Here is a 17,344-nt window from a genome sequence, read left to right on the forward strand (position 1 = left end):
CCCGGGCCTCCAGGCCCAGCTTTACCGCGGGCGGCCGCCGAGTCGCGCGGTCCCCGCCTGCCAGCGGCCGCAGCTCCAGCCTTCCCCGCGGCCCGGAGAGGAGGGCGAGGGGGGAGGGGAGAGAACTTCGGCTGTGGCAGCTCCGGCGACGGCTCCCACCCCTGCGCCTTTCTCCTCTTCCTCCCCCTCCTCCTCCTCCTCCTCTTCCTCCTTCTCTTCCTCCTCCCAGAGCAGTCGAGACGCAGACATGCCGCGGCTAGAGCGCCGCCGCGGTCGCCGCCGCCGCCGCCCGCGCGGTGCATTGTGGGACGCCTCGCGCCCCGGCCGCGCTCGGCGCGGCGCCCGCCCTCGGCGGCCCTGGGGGCGGGGGGGACCCGGCGGGGAAGCCCCGGCGCCTGCGTGTCACTGCGCCCCAGCCGCGGGGCCGCCGGGCGGGCCGGGAGGGAAGGCGTCCGAGCGACCTCGGCCGGGCCGGGCCGCCTCCTCTCTCCGCTCTCACCTCCCGTCCCCCGGCCCACCTGCGCTCGTGGACCCCGCTCCGCAAACCGGCCAACGCCGTCGGGGCCCGCACCCCGGGAAGCAGGAGGTGAGAACCACCCGGCTCCTGGGCAGGTGCTGCGCAGGGCCCCGCAGGTGTGCATCCCCCCCGGCCCCCCCCCCCGCGCTTCACCTGGGCCCCCTCCCCCGGAGCTTCACCTGGAGCCCCCCCCCGCGCTTCACCTGGGCCCCCCCCCCGCGCTTCACCTGGGCCCCCTCCCCGGAGCTTCACCTGGAGCCCCCCCCGCGCTTCACCTGGGCCTCCCCCCGCGCTTCACCTGGGCCCCCTCCCCCGGAGCTTCACCTGGAGCCCCCCCCGCGCTTCACCTGGGCCCCCTCCCCCGGAGCTTCACCTGGAGCCCCCCCCGCGCTTCACCTGGGCCCCCCCCCCGCGCTTCACCTGGGCCCCCCCCGCGCTTCACCTGGGCCCCCTCCCCCGCGCTTCACCTGGACCCCCCCCGCGCTTCACTTGGGCCCCCCCGCGGCGCTTCACCTGGGCCCCCTCCCCCGCGCTTCACCTGGACCCCCCCCGCGCTTCACTTGGGCCCCCCCGCGGCGCTTCACCTGGGCCCCCTCCCCCGGAGCTTCACCTGGAGCGCCCCCCCCCCCCCGCGCTTCACCTGGGCCCCCCCGCGGCGCTTCACCTGGGCCCCCTCCCCCGGAGCTTCACCTGGAGCCCCCCCGCGCTTCACCTGGGCCCCCACCCTGGCGATTCACCTGCCCCCCCCCGCGCTTCACCTGGGCACCCCCGCGGCGCTTCACCTGGGCACCCCCCTGGCGATTCACCTGGGCCACACACACCCGCGCTTCACCTGGGCCACCTCCTCCCAGCTTCACCTGGGCCCCCTGGCGATTCACCTGGGGCCCCCCCAGCTTCACCTAGGGGCACCCCTCCCCCGCCCTCCCCCGGGGGCCGGCCAGGCAGACGGAGCTGCAATCGCACCGCCGCCCCTCCCCTGGGGGGTCCTTTAAGTGACCTCAGCCAAGCCGTGGCCCTCTCTGAGGACGCCCTCCTTCAGCTGAGGCTGAGCACCCGGCCTGAGCCGGGCCTGAGCTGCTCCGCTCGCCTCGCGGGGACGGCTCCAGCGGCTCCTCTCTGGTCCCCACCTCGGGCAAGGTGGACCAGGCCCGCCGCCTAGACCTTGAGGGATCCGGAGCCTCGGAAACTCACCACGGGACGAGGCGCCTTCCTCGCCGTCTCCTCCGAATCCCCCGAAGATGTGTTCAGCATCCCTCTGCGATCCGTAACCGTAAGGGAAAGGAAAGGGGTCACAGTGTCTGTGCGACCATTTCTGGAGTTCTCCTTCCCTCGTCCACGCCCACCTTCCCACCCCTTTGCCAACTGCACGTTCATTGGAATAGTGCTTTTTGGCGAAACTCCAAACTCCCGCATTCTGCGCTTGAGATGGCACTGAATTAGATTAGTGTCTGCAAGGTTAATGTTCCCCCAGGCCGAGCCTTAGTAAATCGGGAGTTTACAAACAGCGGAGGCCCCCGAGGTTCAGCCTAATTTAGACACAGGTAACTAAGAAGAGCACGGATAAGCCAGAGTTCCAGCATCAGCTCTCCATGTGATTTGTCCAGTCGAAAATACAAATTTTCATAAGATGATGGTGCATCTCGTGAATGCTAATTGCAACAAAGCAGTGACACAAGGTAAGGCAAGAGACAGTTATCTGGAGGACAGCCTTCTGGCAACTTCTAGCATCTGCAATGACATGGAATTCAGATGTTAGAATATAAAGCACCTCTGGCAGCAAAGAAACAGACTGAATATTAGGTAATAGGAAAACTAATAACTGAAAAAGTATTGAAGGCCTGGCAGTCCCACTCAGTGGGTTAAAATTGGTTAGTTTGCCGTGAGGAGTAGATCTAGTTCTCTGCTCAGCACCACAACAGAAACAATAGAGAAACAATTGCCTAACAAGGGCCGACTAAAGAGCACCATAGAGGTATGACATCAGGAGTGATGATGGGGGGACGCCTGGGTGGCAGTGGTTGAGCGTGTGTGCCTTCAGCCCAAGGCATGATCCCTGAGTTGTGGGATCAAGTCCCACATCAGGCTCCCTGCATGGAGCCTGCTTCTCCCTCTGCCTGTGTCTCTGCCTCTCTCTCTCTCTCCCTGTGTCTCTCATGAATAAATGAATAAAATCTTTAAACAAAAAAAAAAAAAGAGTGATAATGGGGACCAAGTTTATGGCTTTTCTAAGTCAAACTTCTGGAAATATTTCTCAGCCCCAATTTGCTTCTCCATGCCCCTCTAGCTCACCTCCCCAAATGCCAGTCTTAGGCATTCAGCCTCCTTCCTTTCCTTTTTTCCTTAAAGTTTGAAAATAATTACAGACTCGCAAGAAGTTGCAAAAATACTACACTCATATTTACCCTTTACCCAGCCTCCCCTAAAAGTGACATAAAGTTCAAATAAGATGTCAAAACCAGGGCAGCCCGGATGGCTCCGTAGTTTAGCACCGCCTTCAGCCCAGGGCGTGATCCTGGCGACCTGGGATGGAGTCCCACGCCGGACTCCCTGTGTGGGGCCTGCTTCTCCCTCTGCCTGTGTCTCTGCCTCTCTCTCTGTGTCTCTCATGAATAAATAAATAAAATCCTTTATTTAAAAAAATGTCAAAACCAGGAAATTGGTGATGGTATATTACCTCAAACTAGACCACAAAACTTACTTACCTTTTTTTCTTTAAGTCTGCATTTGTGTGTGTGTGTGTGTGTGTGTGTGTGTGAAGTCTTATTCCATGTATGGATTTGTGTAACCACCACTACAACCAAGAGCTAGAACTGTTCATCCCCACAAAAGAACTCCCACCTGCTACCTTCTTATATTCACAAATCCACCTCCCCTTCCATACCTCCTATTCCATCCCTGTCCCCTAGTAACTACTGTTTTTCATCTCTATAGCTTTGCTATTTCAAGAGTGTTATATAAATGGAACCACACAGTATATAACCTTTAAGTTTGATGTTTTTACCTAAACAGAATACCCTTGAGGACCAGCCAGACTGTTGCAGATAGCAAACATTCACTTCTTTCTATTGCAAACTAATACCCTATTGTATGTACCAGGGTTTGTTCATTCCCCAGGTGAGGTACAGTTGGGTTGTTTCCAGTTTTTTTGCCATTACAAATAAAACTGCTATGAACATTTGTGTACAGGTTTTTGTGTGAACTTAAGTTTTCATTTTCCTGGCATAAATGCCTTGAGAGTATGATCAGTGGGTCATGAGGTAAGTATGTATTTAATTTTTTAAGAAACTGTCACTATTTCCCAGAGTAGCTATATCATTTTACATCCCCACTAACGATGTATGAGAGATCCAGTTTCTCCCCCATCCTCACCAGTACTTTGTATTATCACCCTTTTTTGTTAACTGTTTTAACTGGTATATAGTTCTCTCTTCCCAAAACTGGCTCCTGAACAGGATGCCAGACATCTCTGTAACTCCTCCTTTCCTTGGTATGCTTTTTTTTTTTTTTTGGTATGCTTTTAAATAAGCATACAAGATCACAGGCCCTTTTTGTTGAAGGATTTCATCATGTATCGCTGTAAAGAAACACAACTCTTAAGGGTAAATTATATTTCTTGAAACACTTAAGTTTATATAGCTTATGTCTCTTTTGACACTCTTTTTGAGATAGCTCCAGGAAACCTCTGTTAAGTGGGCCTAGAAATGTCTTCTGGGAGATGTCCACATTAGACTAAGCTGCTCAGGACACAGTCCACAGGTAGCAAACTTCAATGCCCAACAAGCCAAGCAGGTAACATGAATAGATGACACAAGCCAGATGCAAAGACAATTGACATTGGAGGGACTATGAAGAGCCAGAGCTAATCTGAAGGGCACAGAAACAAACTACTCATTTCCAGCTGATGATTTCCAAGTGGGATGCGAAGATCAGAAAATGAAGAAAAATCAGGAATCTGAATTTTGGGGTGAACTCTCCCAAATATCGGTGTTGGCAACTAATTCCACTTTAAAACAGGGAAGCATGTCAGACAAAACAGGTCTGTGGGTCAGATTCAGCCTACAGCCAGCATTGTATCTTTTTTTTTTTTTAAAGATTTTATTTATTCATGAGAGACACAGAGAGAGAGAGAGAGGCAGAGACACAGGCAGAGGGAGAGGCAGGCTCCATGCAGGGAGCCCGGCGTGGGACTCGATCCTGGAACCCCAGGATCACACCCCGGGCCGAAGGCAGATGCCCAACCGCCGAGCCACCCAGGGATCCCCCACCAGCATTTTATCTTATCTGATGTGGACTAACCCAGAGAAGGCTGGCAGCACTGCCCTGACGGGGAATTCTGAGTGCCTCCCAGGGCCTCTTTCTGTTCCTCTGGTTCTGGAATGGCTTCTTTCAGCCTTGTGCCTCTGGCTTCTCTTGGAAAGGAATGTACCCTCTCTTGTCCCCAAAGACTTCACGAGGTCTTCAAAACCTTCTATACCAACCATCTTCCAAATTTCCTGGACTTCCCAGGCTCAGGAGTATGTGGAAGCACTATCTTCTCTACCCATGTGGTTGCCTGCGGCACAAGCTATTTGTGAAGTCTGTTTCTACCTAATGGGAAAACATGGGCTTCTTTTTTGCAATGCTCTAAATCCATAGCCTTGGGATCCCTGGGTGGCGCGGCAGTTTGGCGCCTGCCTTGGGCCCAGGGCGTGATCCTGGAGACCCGGGATCGAATCCCGCGTCGGGCTCCCGGTGCATGGAGCCTGCTTCTCTCTCTGCCTATGTCTCTGCCTCTCTTTCTCTCTCTCTCTCTCTCTCTCTGTGACTATCATAAATAAATTAAAATTTAAAAAAAATTAAATCCATAGCCTTGTCAGAGATTGGTCCAAAGGAGCCTGCCCCCCACCACCACCACCACCCCGCTACATCTTGTCATTCCTACTAGACCCAGGGAAACGGCTTTTCCTGTTCCCATGGACCATCTTTTCCTGAGACACCTCCCCGAGTTCCTGCTGCAGATCTGAAGGGCACTTCACATCATTGATATGTTCTAAAATTAATGACCAAGATAGGGAAACAAATTAAATGCTCATCAACAGATGAATAGGTAAAGAAAAGGTAGTGTGTATATATGCAATAGAATATTTATTCAGGCTTTAAAAGGAAGGAGATCCTACCATTTGTGACAACATGGATGAACCTAAAGGACATTGTACTAAATGAAATAAGGCAATCACAGAAAGACAGCTACTGCATGATCCCACCTACATCAGCTATCTAAAATAGGTCTCATTGAAAAAAAAATAAAAATAAAAAAAATAGTCTCATTGAAGCAGAGAATACAAAAGTGGTTGCCAGGGGCTGTGGGGCAGGGGAAATATGGACTTGGTATTCAATGGGTATAAAATTTCAGTATGCAAGACAAATAAGTTCTAGGGATCTGCTGTACAACATTGTGCCTGTAGTTAACAATAAGGTATTGTGCATTTCAGAATTTGTTTTCTTAACAAATCTCAAATGTTCGGGGAGGAGGGTGGGGGGTGGGAGTGAATGGGTGACGGGCACTGGGTGTTATTCTGTATGTTAGTAAATTGAACACCAATAAAAAATAAATTAAAAAAAAAACATACTATTGAACAATTCAGAAAAAAAAAAATCTCAAATGTTCTTACTGAAAAAAAAAAAGAGAGAGACAAATAGACAAGGAAACTCTGAGAGGTGTTGGATATGTCTACTCTCTTGAATGTGGTCATGGCACCGGGGTTTGCATGTGTCCAAACCCAGCAAATTGCACTCATCAAATATGTGCAGTTCTCTGAATATTAATCACACTTCAACAAAGCTGTTAAAAAAAACATTTAAAAAACATCATGAATGGCCTACTCTCTCCTACTTAGGATATATAGTTTAGGTGGTAAATCCCTCCACCTCCCTGGAGCATCTGAGTACTGAGTGATGCTAATTTTCATCAGCTGGGAAATAACTATAGTTTTCAGGGATTCAAGGGAAGACATGAGTGAAAAGTCAAGATGCAAAGGAACACAAGAATGAATGAAAAGAAGGCCATAGGGGCGCCTGAGTGGCTCAGTGGTTGAGCGTCTGCCTTCGGCTCAGAGCATGATCCCAGGATCCAGGATCGAGTCCCACATCAGGCTCCCTGCATGGAACCTGCTTCTCCCTCTGCCTATGTCTCTGCCTCTCTCTCCGTGTGTCTTTCATGAATAAATAAATAAAATCTTTAAAAAGAAAAGAAAAGAAGGCCTTGTAACAGAATCATATTGGCAGGAAAGGAAAACATAAAGTCAAACATTATGAGGATAATATCCTATTAGGACCTGGTGGTTAAATCCACAGCTGCAACTAACCCCTCCTGGATTTGAATCCTACCTCTACCATTTACTAGCTTTGCAACCTTAGCAACTTTACTTCTCTGGGCTGTCAAGTGCCCCATCTAGAAAATGGGACTAATAATAGTACCTTCGTCTTAGAGTTGTTAAGAATAGCAAGTATTAATACATGTTTTAGAACAATTTCTGGCGCAGAGTTGAATGTTCTGTATTTTTTCGGATACAGATGGTCCCTGACTTCCAATCACTTGGTTTACGATTTTTCGACCTAATGGTAGTACAAAGGCAATATGTATGCCAGACTTCAAATTGTGCAGTTTGACCTTCTCCCGGGCTAGCAGTGTACAGTGTGATGCTCTCGTGATGCTGGACAGCGGCTCCCGGTCAACCACAAGACCAGGAGAGTAAGCAGCAGGTATGCTTACAACAATTCTGCACCAGGTGACCATTCTGTTTTTCACTTTCCCTACAGTATTCAATAAATTACATGAGATATTCAACATCTTATTATAAAAAAGGCTGTTGTGCTAAACGGTTTTGCCCAACTGTAGACTAATGGAAGTGTTCCAAGCACGTTTAAGGGAGGCTAAGCTACGACGTTCAGTGGATTGGGTGCATTAAACGCAAGTTTCGATTTATAGTATTTTCAACTTACAAAGGGTGTATCAGGACCTAATCCCATCATAAACTGAGGAAGATCAGCGTTATTATTCCTGTTCTTGTCCTTGTTATTGTCACTGCTAAAAGGGACACAAGTATGGTGCTGAACCAAATTTCCTAAAAATAAAATTTAATAGGGAAAAAAAGTCAGTTCCGCAAGTGGATTGAGGCAAGGGAAAAGAGAAACTATACAAGTACTCCCTCAAAGATTATTTCCATGGAGAAGTATTTTACAGAATGTTTAGCATGGGGAATAAAAACGTTATATGATAGCTAGATGGAGCTAGGAAAAAAACTAAGCAATTAAGCTGCAGAGAAAATATGTAACATTATTCAAAGAATTTATTTCTGAGCATAATCTTTGCCTGAATAATTTTATTTATAAGGCTGATGAAATTGGTCTATTGTGAAGATGCTTGCTATTTTCTACTCAGAAAATACCAATAAATTAAGTTCCTACCTCTTCTCTCTCAAAGTTCAAGCAGAATGAAGAAAAATTAACTACTCATATATATTAAAGCTGTGGGTTTTATAAAAAAGAAAGAATGGCAATTGGAAAGTTTTATTATTCTAGAGCTTTCAAAGATTTCATACATTTGCTGACTGCCAGAGTAGTGCAATATAACGCCCAGATGAATTTTTCTTTTTTATTTTTACTATTTTCTTATCATTTATTTTTATTTTTTTAAAAGATTTTATTTATTTATTCATGATAGACATAGAGGGAGAGAGAGGCAGAGACACGGGCAGAAGGAGAAGCAGGCTCCATGCAGGGAGCCCGATGTGGGACTTGATCCCGGGACTCCAGGATTGCGCCCTGGGCCAAAGGCAGGCACTAAACCGCTGAGCCACCCAGGGATCCCCTATTTTCTTATCATTTAAATTAAAAAAACATGTCACAGGGATCCTTGGGTGGCTCAGCGGTTTAGCGCCTGCCTTCAGCCCAGGGCATGATCCTGGAGTCCCAGGATCGAGTCCTGCATGGAGCCTGCTTTTCCCTCTGCCTTGTGTCTCTGCCTCTCTCTCTGTGTCTCTCATGCATAATAAAAAATCATAAATAAATAATAAAAAGCATGTCAGAATTTTGGACTTCCCAGAAAATATTAAAACTACCCTGTCCACTGGAAGGCCTGTGCAATAGAGTGTAGACATTTTCATGTGCTACACTGAACACCTAATACTGTAAACATACTATAATGATAATGTCTCACATGGAAAAAGAGAAAATGCTGGGGTAGCAGTAAGCCATAGCTTTTTAAAATGTTTTTAGTTAAGCTTTGAGGAGAAAAAAGACTTTTCCCCTAAAGTATCATGTATGAACCTACAACACCCTGATCACTTTCTCTCCTTCTGGACTATATGGATAACCTGGATCACCTCTTAGAACTGGTCCTAGGGGCACCTGGGCAGCTCAGTCGGTTGAGCATCCAACTCTTGGTTTTGACTCAGGTCCTGGTCTCAGTGTCATGAGATGCAGCCGGGGTCCTTGCTCAGCTCAGAACCTGCTTGAGACTCTTTCCTTCTCCCTCTCCACTGCCTCCTACTCCTCCCCCCTGCTCAAGTACACACACAGGCTCCCTCCCTCTCTCCCTCTCTTGCTCTCAAATAAATATATAAAATCTTAAAAAAAAAAAAAAAAAAAAACTGGTCTTAAACTTTAGCTGCAGTGGCTGCACTGCTACGTGTGTATACATAGGACATTGCACATTGCACATACCCTTGGATCACCACAGTTTGGCCCCCCTCCCAGCTCCCGCTGTATAGTATGACTAGTTAGCAAGTTGGTGACCTACACAAAAGGAGACACAGCCATTTAATCTCTTGCCAGACATCACCCTCTTAGTGCAATGCTGAACAGGTCTCTCTAAAGAGCTCTTGCTACCTCTGCAGCCAGTCAACTTAATAGTTTGCTTTTTTTTCCCCCTGGGTTTTTGTTTTCCTTTCTTTTCTTTCTAAATGAGGTGTGAAAAAGCTCTAGGTTCAGTTGAAGTTCCTGATGAAGAAACACACCTGAGATTTTTTTTTCAGTGATAAAATCTGCATATTTGTATTTCAAACAATGTTGCCAAAACTTGATGTAAATTCCCTTTTCCTTTTTTCAGCTTAATGAATTCAGCCTAAATCTTTATAACGTGTTCCATGTCTTAAGAATATATGTACATTAACAAACAAACAAACAAACAAACCTGGGCACCTGAGTGGCTCAGTCAGTTAAGCGTCTGTCTTTGGCCCTGGTCCTGATCTCAGGGTCCTGAGATGGAGCCCCACATCAGGTTGCAGCTCAGTGGGGAGCCTGCTTCTCCCCCTCTGCCCTTCCGCCCAGCTCGTGCTCTGTCTCTCAAATAAATAAATAAATTCTTTTAAAAAAAACCAAAAACCTACCCTGTTGCTAAACAATTGTGGACATAACACAGAGAAAGTTTGTTTCCCAAAAAGTGACCATTTTCCTAGCTACCGATGTTCACTATAAACATTTATTACAAACCCACGTATGTGCAAGGCTCAACAAAAGAGGTAAAAAAGGTACAGGGTTACCCTAAAGTTCATCAGCTCTGAGGTAACTATGGTTTGAAGGGATTCAGAGGAAGAAATGAGTGAAGGTCAAGATGCACAAAAGCACAAGAATGAAGTTCTCGGGGGGAAGCTGTGTCACCCTTTCTTTTTTTTTATTTTTTATTTTTTTTTTATTTTATTTATGATAGTCACAGTGAGAGAGAGAGAGAGATAGATACAGGCAGAGGGAGAAGCAGGCTCCATGCACCGGGAGCCCGACGTGGGATTCGATCCCGGGTCTCTAGGATCGTGCCCTGGGCCAAAGGCAGGCGCTAAACCGCTGCGCCACCCAGGGATCCCTGTGTCACCCTTTCTTTGATAGCGATAATTGATGTTGCATAAAGTCAACCATTTTACACTTTCCTGAAGAAAATTATATAGCTATGTAAGCTTCATTCTTCCCTTATGAAAAAGAGGGGAAGGGAGGAGCTCAGAAATCAGCCGATTTGGGCTTTAGTTTTGTTCCTAAGAAAATGTTTCAATGTCACAGCTAAAGTCATTACCCGTTTAGCCTCAGACCCGCTGCCATCTGACTCTGCACGTGTGCCCCGCAGACCTCTAGCAAGGATGGCTCTGGCATCCAAAATCCTGGAGTCCAGGGGGATCCCTGGGTGGCTCAGAGGTTTGGCGCCTGCCTGAGGCCCAGGGCGTGATCCTGCAGTCCCAGGATCGAGTCCCACATCAGGCTCCCTGCATGGAACCTGCTTCTCCCTCTGCCTGTGTCTCTGGCTCTCTCTCTCTCTATGTCTATCGTGAATAAATAAAATAAAATCTTAAAAAAAAAATCCTGGAGTCCAAAGGGAGGGCTCCCAGTCAGCATGGAGCTGGTAATATTTGGGGCATTTTGTTTCAAAGGCCAGAGAAGTGTGCAGCGTATTGGGAAAGTTTTCTTTTTTTTTTTTTTCTTTCTAATGTTTTGGTTGTTTACAAAATTAAACATCAGTTATTTGGAATTTCCATTTATACCAAATATCACAGTCCCCGAGATGCCAGGTAGTAGAGCTATTACAGAAAAGAAATAGTTGGGATGCCTGGGTGTCTTATTTGGTTAGGTGTCTGCCTTCAGCTCAGGTCATACTCTCAGGGTCCTGGAATCAAGCCCTACATCGAGCCCCACATCAACCCAACATCTTCAAGCTCCTTCCTCAGTAGGGAGTCTGCTTCTCCCTCTCCCTCTGCTCCTCCCCCTGTTCATGTGCGCCTCTCTCTCTCTATCTCAAATAAATAAATAAAATCCTTTAAAAAAAAAAAAAGAAAAGAAAAAAGAAAAGAAAAGGCAGCCCAGGTGGCTCAGCAGTTTAGCGCCGCCTTCAGCCCAGGGCGTGATCCTGGAGACCCAGGATCGAGTCCCATGTCGGGCTCCCTGCATGGAGCCTGCTTCTCCCTCCTCCTGTGCTTCTGCCTCTCTCTCTCTCTCTCTCTCTCTCTCTCATAAATAAATAAAATCTTTAACAGAAAAAAAAAACTGCACGTTATACCAACTCTCTTCTATGCAAGACCTACATTAGGACCTGTTCTGGTGACTGAAAGAAATCCAAAGGGGATTTTCGCTTTTACCAAAAAAGGCAAAAAGTGAAAAGAGAGTTCAGGGCTCGTTCTGCAGCGAGCTGTCACCCGGCAGCACGCACCCTTGGCCCCTCAGCCTCCTTCCCTGGGGACTACACCCAACATCTCAGCATCCAGCTGCACAGCTCTGAACTGTGTCTGTGACCACCTGTGCTTTCTCTCGACTTATTCTGTGCATCCGTTAGCAAGATGTGTCCCTAAGATTTCAGAAAGGCCTAAGAGAAGTCATTTTTGGGGGGGTCTGATAATGCTCAAAACTTTTTTCATATACATTTGTGGCAATTGCTTCCTTGCTTTATACCGTTTCAGCTTACAAGTTTTCGAAGGAATGCTCTACTTCCAGATACTGGGGGGAAGAACTGGGCATAATAAAATAACATTAAATGTACTGAAAACACGCATGGGGTATGGATTTTAATATTAATTCAAATATTTGATATTGATCTTATAGCTACTTCACACTGAGTAAGAGAAAGCATGCCCAGATCTGTCTCCCCTCTGTGCTGTAGCTTTCCCTACAAACCCCGTCCTCTGTCACCAGAGGGACCAAAAGTCTCTTAGGCCACAGACAAACATTTTACCTCATTTATGACCTCTTCCTGGGCAGAGAAGAGAGAACAATGTCATGTGAAGCAAAGACATTAGAATTTGAGCCTACCTGTCTCAAATAGCAAAACCAAAGGTAATGTCCCCAGGGCGAGGAACAACCCTCACTGCTGTCACTCAACTATGTTTTCTGAATGGCTGGTATGTGTCAGACTACGTGCTGAGTGTTAGTGACATTCGTTTCCTTGAGAAATTTGTGTATTTGTTTTCCTATTCATTAACCAAATTAATACTGCTTGTCTGGTACCAGACACTTAATACCCGAAGTGCCATGGTAACTACAACACTCCCCCTCCCCAACAGGAGCCGGCAGTCTTCGGTGGGAGCACAAGATATGAAGACGACACTTGCTTCAGGGGGATGCACTCTGAGCCAGGGAAAAGCAGGGGATCCCAGACCCAGCTTCTCGATGGCTTCTCCCAGGTGACATTCATGCTGGACCTGAAAGGAGGTGACTTGGGGGTTCTGGTGGAGTTCTGGACCAAAAAGGACCAAAAGGAAGCAGAATGCAGTAGAGTCCTAGAGCCAGAGAGCTCAGTGCAATAACTGGGACCTGCCAGTTATTCAGAATGAATGAGCGCAGGAAGTGGTAAAGAGAGACAGAGAGAAAGAAGGGGAGACTGGGCTGGTGGAAAGCACCAGAAAGCACCACAGTGGCTCACAGGCCCAGCAGAAGCATCTAACCTTTGTCCTGAGAGCAGGTTTCCCCCAAAGCACGGCTGGGGTGGCAAGGAAGAGGAGTGTAGGCGGTACACAAGCCAACACTTTTTGTTGATGTTGTTGTTGGTAGTTAGTAGATTTAATATGCATTTGAAAAATATATGACTCATGCATCTGACATATCACTTCTCTTAGATTATTGCTTAAGGTGAGGCTGAGTGACAAGAATGATTCAATTCATAGGCAAAATATTAAATATGATCTATTAGAGTTGGTACATGAATAATCATAAATGACTGATGTTGGGGAAAACAGCCTAAGACCAAGAGAGTTCCAGGGGAAGATTTCATGCAGGGAAGCAACCTGAGCCGACTTCCGAGTTGGAAGGAAGACTCTGGCTGTAGAGAATGCTAGAGTAGCATTTGTCAAACCTCCACTTACAGTCCAGACTCTGAAACCAAGTTTAAAGCTGTAACTGGCAGGGAGTTTCTCAGTGAAATATAATGGGATCGAATAAATAATATCACACAATATCACATATAACACGACACACACGGATACACATACTCGCAGTGGTGTGTTCATTTGTTCATTCACTCAAGTACTTTGCACAGAGCATATACCATACGCGAGGCACATAGAATCCAGCTGCTGAACACGATAGCGTCCTTGGGCTCACAGGGTTGACACATTGGTGAAGCGAGGACACAATGAGACGGCAACCAAATACATACATAAGACAATATTCTTTTTGCAGGAAATTTTTTTAAAGATTTTATTTATTTGAGAGAGAGAGAACAAATGGATGAGGAGCAGAGACAGAAGCAGACTTCTTGCTGAGCAGGGAGCCTGATGCATTACAGGCCTCAATCCCAGGACCCCAGGATTATGACCTGAGCCAAAGGCAGACACTTAACCAACTGAGCCACCCAGGCCCCCCTGGTGTGCAGGAAATTTCTACATACAAAAGACAATTTAAAAGATGGTATGCTTTTGGTTTTTTTAATTGAATTTTTTAAATTTAATTTAAATTCAATTTATTAACATATAGTGTATTACTAGTTTCAGAGGTAGAGTTCAGTGATTCATCAGTTGTGTATAACACCCAGTGCTGGGATCCCTGGGTGGCGCAGCGGTTTAGCACCTGCCTTTGGCCCAGGGCACGATCCTGGAGACCCGGGATGGAGTCCCACGTCGGGCTCCCGGTGCATGGAGCCTGCTTCTCCCTCTGCCTATGTCTCTGCCCCTCTCTCTCTCTCTCTCTCTGTATCATAAATAAATAAAAAATTAAAAAAAAATAACACCCAGTGCTTATTCCATCAAGTCTCCTCCTTAATGCCCATCACCCAGTTACTCCACCTTCCCACCCACCTCCCCTCCAGCAACCCTCAGTTGGTTTCCTGGCTAGGAGTCAAAGATGGTAAGATTTTAAAGGCAGTAAATCCAAGAGAGGAATGTCAGCTCCACATAGGGTGTTTCTCACTCTGTGTCTCAAGATTAGAAATAGTGCCCAGAACATAATAGCTGCTCAAATATATCAGTGGAATGAATGAATGAGAGATTTTGTTGGTTCAACTTAAGGAGTAACAATAGAAATTAAGAGAAATAGGGATCCCTGGGTGGCGCAGCGGTTTGGCGCCTGCCTTTGGCCCAGGGCGCGATCCTGGAGACCCGGGATCGAATCCCACATCAGGCTCCCGGTGCATGGAGCCTGCTTCTCCCTCTGCCTATGTCTCTGCCTCTCTCTCTCTCTCTCTCTCTGTGACTATCATAAATAAATAAAAAAAAAAAAATTAAAAAAAAAAAGAAATTAAGAGAAATAGATGGGTTCAGGGCACTAGGGTAGCTCAGTTGGTTAAACATCTAACTCTTGATTTCAGCTCAGGTCATGATCTCACGGTCGTGTGATCAAGCCTGGCATCTGGCTCCACGCTCAGCAGGGAGTCTGCTTGAGATATTCCCTCTCTCTCTCTCCCTCTACCCCTCTCCCTGTTCATGTACTCACTCTTGCTCTCTCTCACTCTCTCAAGTAAATAAAACTTTAAAAGAAGAAATATATGGGCTCAAGGATATATTTAAGAGATAAAATATTTAAGAGATAAAAATATTTAAGAGATAAAATACACAGGGCTTAGTGTGCAAAATAGATTTAGGGGCTGAGAGACAAAAAGAAGAGGAACTGGCCTATTCTAGACATAGTAACCAGAGTGATCATGGGATTTCTCCACTTAAACCCTCCCACGGCTCCCCACTGTCCTCAGAGTAAAACCCAAAACTTTACAATGGCAATCAGGCTATACGTGATCTGACTTGGGTACCTCCCTGACCTCATCTCTAATCATCTCCCCCTCGTTCTCTCTGTTCCAGCCGCACTGGCCAACTTGCTGTTTCTCAAACCCCCTGGACAAGGCTTTGAACTTGCTATCCTCTCTTCTTGAAATGCTATTTTCCCAAATATTCATATAACACAGTCCTCGTCCTTGGAGGTGTCTCCTTCTTCATAAGATCTATTTCTGACCGCCCCCTCTAATACCACAATTCACTCTCCATGGCATTCCTTGGTCCACCTGCTCAGTTCCCCCAACAGCATTTATTGTGATACATATCTCACTCTAACACGGTATATAATTTATTTATTATCTTCATTGTCTGTTTCCCCACAAGACTGTAAACTCTCCTAAAGCCTGTAACACTGCTTGGCACATTGCAGGTGCCCCATAAAATGTTTATTAAATAAAGAAATGAAAGATGACGCTTAGTTTTCTGGTTTGAGTAACCGGGTGGATGGTGACTCACTGAGGCAGGAAACACAGGAAGATGAGGGATTTAGTGGGAAAAAGCAGTTCAGTTTGGGACATGCTGCCTCTAAGTGTCTTTGAGACCAACACCCAGGTGGGAATGACGTTTAGGCAGTTGCATTTATGGGCCTGGCGCTAAAAAGAGGGTCACTGGAATATAAATTCGAGGGTCTCTGGATTACAGATGGCATGTGAATGAGTGTCACTGGCAAGAAAATGTATGTAGAGAAGAGAAGAACTTTGAGAAAAAGTAGGAAGGGAGAGAGACAGCATGGTCGGGAGAACCCGTGAAACAGAGAGAAAGAAGAAACAGGGAATGAGGAGGAAAAACAGGAGTTGTGAAAGTCCGTGGGAAACTCCTTCTAAGAAGGAAGTTATATTAGTTTTCTGCAGCTGAGGAACCATTACCCCAAAACTTAGTGGCTTCAAACAATGCACCTCTAATATCTCACTCTTTCTGTAGGTCACGTGTCCATGTACCACTTAGCTGGGTCCTCCGTTTTAGGGTATCCTACAAGGCCACAATCAGGGTGTTAGCCAAGGCTGTCGTCTCATCTGAAGGGCTGACTGGAAAGGGACCCCCTTCAAACTGTTAGCAAACTGTTCCTATTATTGGCAGGATTCAGCTTTCTGAGAGCCGTTTGGACAAGGGCTCCTCAACTATCTCATCCTTCTCAACTATCTCACAACCCAGGAGCTTGCTTCAACAGAGCAAATGCTCAAGAAGACTCGGGAAAAGTATAAGCAAGTCTTTCATAACTTAACCTCGAAAGTGCCACGTCATCCCATCTCACTTTTGTCTTACTCTCTTCATTAGAACAAAGTTCCCAGGCTCAGCCCACACACCAGGGAAGGGGATTACAAAAGGGAGTGAATACTAGGAGGTGGAGATCACTGGGATCCATTTTCCAAACTGCCTCCTGCAGAAGATATGTCAGCAGTGTTAGGTGTCGAAGAGTAATCAAGTATCCAAGGGATCTGGCAATGAGGGGAAGCCATTTGTTATTTTACAGAGAGCTAGCTTACAGTCCCGTAAGCCAAGGCCAGATCATAATATACTGAGGAATGAATCTGAATAGAAGAAGTAGAGACAGCAATCTGAAACAATTCTTTCAAGATGCTTAGATATGAAGAAAAGGATAGAGATAGGGTGGCAAAAGGAAGGAATGATGGGTTTTTTTTAAAAAAAATTGAAAGAGATTTAAACGTGTTTAAATGTTATTGGGTAGTCATGAATAGAATGGAAGAGATTGTGGTCAGTCAGAGACAAATCACTCAGACAGTTCAATAACGAGTAGAGAAGACCAGTAGTGAGTCTAAGAGAAGATGATGAGGGCCTAGATAATCGCCTTTTATCAAGCCCGTGCTGTGCTGTCCAGGCTTATTGTACTATCTCTATTATCTCACTTAATTCAACTCTCAAAGGTAAGACCTTTATCACCATTGTATAGATCAAGAAACAGGCCTAGAGAAACTAACTCACCCAAGGTCACATAGTAAATAAGAGGAGTAAAATTTTAAATCAACCTGTAAGCCAGTGGCTCTCAAAGTGCAGCCCCAGACAAGCAGCGACAGCTAACAGGAACTTATTAAAAATGCAAATGATCAAGTCCCACCCCAGACCAAGTGAATCCGAAACTCGAAACTCGAGGGGTAGA

General features: G+C 46.6%; 2 protein-coding genes across 2 annotated transcripts in view; one reads left to right on the plus strand and one right to left on the minus strand.

Annotated features, from left to right (window-relative positions):
* Window positions 1–251, minus strand: part of ZNF148 (zinc finger protein 148) — a 120,090-nt gene extending 119,839 nt beyond the window's left edge. The window contains exon 1 of the mRNA XM_025474672.3: window positions 26–251. The gene's annotated coding sequence lies outside the window, so the exon portion shown is untranslated. The remainder of the gene's footprint in view (window positions 1–25) is intronic.
* Window positions 248–14,068, plus strand: LOC112676871 (basic salivary proline-rich protein 3-like). Its single transcript, XM_049105487.1, has 2 exons — window positions 248–586; window positions 12,532–14,068. The coding sequence occupies exons 1-2, from the start codon at window positions 248–250 to the stop codon at window positions 12,772–12,774; spliced, it is 582 nt and encodes a 193-aa protein (XP_048961444.1). The 3' UTR covers window positions 12,775–14,068.
* The last annotated feature ends 3,276 nt before the right edge of the window (window positions 14,069–17,344 follow it).

Source organism: Canis lupus, chromosome 33, assembly GCF_003254725.2.
Source record: "Canis lupus dingo isolate Sandy chromosome 33, ASM325472v2, whole genome shotgun sequence".
Taxonomy (NCBI): Eukaryota; Metazoa; Chordata; class Mammalia; order Carnivora; family Canidae; genus Canis; species Canis lupus.

Excerpts from the sequence above, each read along its gene's own strand:
- LOC112676871 (XM_049105487.1), top strand. The coding sequence starts at position 248 with ATGCCGCGGCTAGAGCGCCGCCGCGGTCGCCGCCGCCGCCGCCCGCGC. Across the intron at positions 587-12,531 it reads CGCACCCCGGGAAGCAGGAG|GAGCCGGCAGTCTTCGGTGG; the intron begins GTGAGAACCACC and ends CCTCCCCAACAG.